We start from the raw sequence: 5,830 nt of genomic DNA on the forward strand, positions 1-5,830 counted from the left end.
AAAAAAAAAAAAAAAAAAAAGAAAGAAAGAAAGAAAGAAAAGAAAGAAAATCAATAGTCAGCATGTGAATTCACTTTTAGGAAGATTAAAGTAATAGAACCAAAAATGAATTAAAGGAATAACATCCACAATTATAAAAAAGAAATTGTAAAATGAATTTAAAACCTGGATAAAAGGGACTTCCAGACTGAAAAGAGTTGGATAGAATCAGTAATCTGAAAGATTGTGCTGAAGAATTCACTCAGAATACACCATATAGAAATAAAAAGAAAAATCTGTGAAAATGCAAATATAAGAGTCTAACACTTAAAAAAACTTCTGATAGGAGTTTCTGGAGAAGAGAATTAGGTGGAATGGTGGAGAAGCAATATATGAAGAGTACTGGTTGCACATTTTCCAGATATGAGAAAAGGTCCTGAGTCATCCAATCCAGGAGAAGATAAATAAAGAAACCCCAAATCAAACACATGTGTTGAAGTTACAAAACATCAAAGATAAAGGAAAAAATCACAAAAGCTCCTAGGGTTAAAAGCAGAGGTCCAGTAAGCAGATTTACAACAGACCTCTCCTATGCAACAAGAAATAATAAAAGACTAATGTCCTCCAATAGCTGAAGAAAAATAGCTAGAAATTTAAAAATAGCTAGAAATCAGTTAAACTATTTTTCTTTTTCTTTCTTTTTTTTTTTTTCCGCAGTTTTTGGCTGGGGCTGGGTTTGAACCCGCAACCTCCGACATTGTTAAACTATTTTTCCAGAGTGAAGGTAAAAAAGACATTTTATAGGCTGGGTACAGTGGCTCACACCTGTAATCCTGGCACTCTGGGAGGCTGAGGCAGGTGGATTGATTGAGCTCAGGAGTTTTGAAACCAGCCTCTGCAAGAGTGAGAGTCCGTCTCTACTAAAAATAGAAAACTTAGTCAGGTGTGGTGATGCACACCTGTAGTTCCAGTTACCTGGGAGGCTGAGGCAGGAGAATCACTTGAGTTCAGAATTTTGAGGTTGCTATGAGCTGTGATGGATGATGCCATTGCACTCTAGCCATGGTGACAGAGCAAAGCTGTGTCTTGAAAAAAATAAAATAGATATTTTATAGTGTTGGGGTGGAGATTCATGAGGTGCTCCTGATTCAGGTAGAGAAAGATTTCTCACACAAAGATTAGGATTAAAAAGTAGCAAAAAGGCTCGGCGCCTATAGCTCAACCGGCTAAGACGCCAGCCATGTACACCTAAGGTGGCGGGTTCGAGTCCCCAGCCCGGACCCGCCAAACAACAATGACGGCTGCAACCAAAAAATAGCCGGGCGTTGTGGCGGGCGCCTGTGGTCCCAGCTACTTGGGAGGCGGAGGCAGGAGACTCGCTTGAGCCCAGGAGATGGAGGTTGCTGTGAGCTGTAATGCCACGGCACTCTGCCCAGGGGGACAGCTTGAGGCTCTGTCTCAAAAAAAAAAAAAAAAAAAAAAAAAAAAAAAAAAATTTTTTTTTTTTTTTTTTTTTTACTAAAGAGAGCAAGGAGAGAGAAAGAGAGAGAGACAAAATGCCTGGCATTGAGAAGGTAGGGGGTAGTGCCAGCAACTGTGGAAAAGCTACTCAGACTTCTAAAAGTTAAAATAACTTTTCTTTGCAGCAGACTGTTAACAGAAGTGGATGTGAAATAGACATGTCTGTCTGAGTATTTTCTGTTTTTTTTTTCTTTCTTGGACAGAGTTTCACTTTGTCACCCTCAGTAGAGTGCTGTGGCATCATAGCTCACAGCAACCTCAAATTCTTGGGCTCAAACAATCCTCCTGCCTCAGCCTCCCAAGTAGCTGGGACTACAGGTACCCACCACGATGCCCAACTATTTTTAGAGACAGGGATCTCATCTTGCTCAGGCTGGTCTAAAACTCCTGAGCTCAAGCAGTCTTCCCACCTTGGTCTCCCAGAGTACTGGGATTACAGGTGTGAGCCACTGAGCCTGGTGCACTGTTTTTTTCCTTTTTTCCCCCCCTGTTCCTCTGTGAGGCCAGCTTATCAGAGTCCTTGGGATGAGATTTGGAGAACTGAAGCAGAGACCTTGTATCCCTTCTGCAAGTTTAGGACACTTCAAGGCTATGAAACCAACTTTTAGAGATAAGAAGTTAGTCTTGAAGAAGAGAGGAGTCCTAGGTATTTAATCAAAGCAAAACAAAGGAGAGTTGTGAGTTTTCTTTAACAGGGCAGTATGTATTGTGAGTTTATTTCTCTTTTTGTTTGATAGTTTATCTTTCTCTGTTAACTAGTTCATTAACAAGGCCACCTTTCACAAAGATTTATAAAAATTAAGAGAATTTATCATTTATAAAGGATATACTTCAATAAACAACAGTTAAAAAGCTTTTGTCATATTGAAGAAACTCATAATGGGCATCATAAAATAATATTAATCACCATCAAAGCAATTAAGAGCAAGAATTAAGATTAATATAAGGAGTGACAATTAAGTCCAAGAACTCTCCATCATGTGCTTATGTTGGCAGCACTGTACAAACAACTCAGTAAGGGTTAATAACCTTGGTATATCAGTATCTCACAGCTGTATTCACGTCCACATGTGGCAGTGTCTTGCCAAATGGTGTTAATTATTGTTGTTGTATGGTTTTGTGTGCTATTTCAAGAATGTCAGAGCTTGAAGTAGAACAATGAACAAAGATTAAATTTCTTTTTCTGTCCCCCTGGGTAGAGTGCCTTGGCATCACAGCTCACAACAACCTCCAACTCCTGGGCTCAAGCGAGTCTCCTGCCTCAGCCTTCCGAGTAGCTGGGACCACAGGCACCCGCCACAACGCCCAGCTATTTTTTGGTTGCAGCCGTCATTGTTGTTTGGCGGGCCTGGGCTGGATTTGAACCCGCCACCTTGGGTGTACGTGGCTGGCACCTTAGCCACTTGAGCCACAGGCACCAAGCCTAAATTTCTTGTTAAACTTGGCAAGAGTGGAAATGAAATCAGGGACATGTTAGTCCAAGTTTATGAGGATAATGCCATGAAGAAAATAGCAGTGTACAAATGGATTAAATATTTTTCTGAGGGGAGAGAAAGTGTCACTGATGAAGAAAGCTCAGGGTGGCCAGTAAAGAGCTGAATTGACAAAAACATTGCAAAACATCATTGAATTGTATGTCAAAATCATTGGTTGACTATGAGAAGCATAGCAGATCAAGTAAACATCAATAGGGAAATAGGAAAATCTTAACTGAAAATCTTGGCATGAGAAAGGTGTGGCTCTTGCATCACAACAATGCACCAGGCTCAGTGCCTATGGCTTAAGTGGCTAAGGCACCAGCCACATACACCTAAGGTGGTGGGTTCGAAGCCAGCCCAGGCTGCCAAACAACAATGACGGCTGCAACCAAAAAATACCTGGGCGTTGTGGTGGGCGCCTGTGGTCCCAGCTACTTGGGAGGCTAAGGCAGGAGACTCGCTTGAGCCCAGGAGTTGGAGGTTGCTGTGAGCTGTGACGCCATGGCACTCTACCCAGGGGGACAGCTTGAGGCTTTGTCTCAAAAAAAAAAAAAAAAAAAAACCAACAATGCACCAGCTCACATGGCACTATCTGGGAGGGAGTTTTTAGCCAGTAAACAAATAAGTACATTGGAACACCCTCCCTACTTACCTGATCTGGCCCCCATAACTTTTTTTAACTGAAGATAAAGGAAATATTGAAAGGAAGACATTTTGATGACATTTAGGACATCAAGGGTAATATAATGACAGTTCTGATAGCCATTCCAGAAAAAGAATTTCAAAATTGCTTTGAAGGGTGGACTAGATCTGATGTCAGTGCATAGCATCCCCAAGGGAGTGCTTTGAATGTGACCTTAGTGATATTCAGCAATGAGGTATGTAGCACTTTTTCTAGGATGAGTTCGTGAACTTAAGTGTCAGACCTCATGTATAATTTTAGCAGTTATATTGGATATATTCCTTGATTTTCTTGCTCTCAGACAGATCCATATTTAGTAGAATGCTTCATAAAATGCTATCTTCATTATTGAACACTTACATGTCCAGGATGCAGTATAACTATGTTCTTTTTCCTTATATTTTAGAATGAGGAAACAGAACGGCGTCTCATCTGGGAAAAGAATCTAAAGTTTGTGATGTTACACAATCTGGAACATTCGATGGGGATGCATTCATATGATCTAGGCATGAACCACCTGGGAGATATGGTAGGAAAATTACAAATAATCCTATTACTTTCATCTGGGTAAGCTTAATTTCTGTTTCCCCCACAGCAATCTGAAGGTGCATAACAAAACAATAATAAAGGAGAGTATAGTTAAACAAGGTGTCCCAACGGTCACCCTAAATTTTACAAGGAGGTGACCAACATGTAGAGAATAGTTTGTGAATATTTTGTAATGAATATTTTATAAGTAAAGATACATTTAACTACAATTTCACATTTTCCCTATGTATAGCGATTTTAGGGGAGACCTTTGGGATACTCTGTATGCATAGACAGTTAGAAAACAGTAGAATTGAAAACATAAGAATTTGTATAGAAATTCCTTATTTAGTAGTTCTGCTTTGACAAATCTCTTTCTTAGAGGACATTTAAACTCATAGACAACTATTGCTGTTTTTTTTAAATAAATTCTAGAAAGCATTGCCTGAAGGCTAGCAACAGTCTTTTATAGTCAGTTGTTAGACTTCTGTAAGGCTTAATTAGCAATTTAATCTGGTCCACCTCCTTTCTTAATGGGAGTATGTGGATATTTACTATCACAAATAATCTCTCATTAGCTTTTAGATTCTGTTCTACCCTACCACTGAGACCAAAGTTAAGAAGGGAACACCCTAGGTAGTCCAAATTCCTTCTTAAATGTAGGAATATCCTTTGTAATTCTTTCTGATAGGGAAAACCAGTTGGGTCCACTTTTTAGACAGAATAAATTCTGCCTTGCAAGCAATCTTGCAATCAATAATCCACCTTGGCATAACTTTTAGATTTTATTATTTTCTTTTTTCCTTCTAGTGAGGGTGCCTAATTGATATGCTAATGCAAAACGTAATACTAAAGAGACCCAAATAATTCACAGCACCAGGTAGGTAGTAGCAGAACCTGTGTTGATCACAACTACTACTGGTTTTTCTCAGTTTTAAGATAGATAGATACATGGCTCGGCACCTGTGGCTCAAGTGGCTAAGGCGCCAGCCACATATACCTAAGGTGGCAGGTTCAAATCCAGTCCACGCCTGCCAAACAACAATGATGGCTGCAACCAAAAAATAGCCAGGCGTTGTGGTGGGCGCCTGTGGTCCCAGCTACTCGGGAGGCTGGGGCAAGAGACTCGCTTGAACCCAGGAGTTGGAGGTTGCTATGAACTGTGATGCCATGGCACTCTACCCAGGGGGACAGGTTAAGGCTCCTGTCTCAAAAAAAAAAAAAAGAAGATAATCAGATATTCAAATTCTAATATTAGGAAAAGCATAGGGACCATGCTTTTATATATTTGTTACATAGCACAGAACAGTTGATCACCTAAGGAGAACCATTTAATATAAAGAAACTAAATGTATTTCATTGCCTAGTCTACTCCAAAAATTAAAGCCATTCATAAAAAGTCCAATTTACAGGACAGAGAAAAAAATTATGTCAGGAGGATTGCTAGCTATTTAATAGTTGCTTAGCATAATAGAGAAGGTTAATATGAATGCAGAAGAAGTCTTCACTAGCAGGTGGTGGATCTGTTCAATATTTTAAACAAGAACATGGATAAAGTAGGCCAGTGAAATCAAATTATAAACTTAAAAATTGTGAAAAATGGCTTGGCACTTATAGCTCAACCGGCTAGGGCGCCAGCCAC

At 39.7% G+C, this 5,830-nt stretch overlaps 1 protein-coding gene across 1 annotated transcript in view; it reads left to right on the plus strand.

Moving 5' to 3' along the window:
* The window catches only part of CTSS (cathepsin S), a 31,240-nt gene that overhangs the window by 5,505 nt on the left and 19,905 nt on the right, over positions 1–5,830 (plus strand). The window contains exon 3 of the mRNA XM_012811795.2: positions 4,067–4,189. Coding sequence (XP_012667249.1) covers positions 4,067–4,189 — 123 coding nt within the window. The remainder of the gene's footprint in view (positions 1–4,066; positions 4,190–5,830) is intronic.

Source organism: Otolemur garnettii, unplaced genomic scaffold, assembly GCF_000181295.1.
Source record: "Otolemur garnettii isolate 467f Iridium unplaced genomic scaffold, OtoGar3 scaffold00174, whole genome shotgun sequence".
NCBI lineage: Eukaryota > Metazoa > Chordata > Mammalia > Primates > Galagidae > Otolemur > Otolemur garnettii.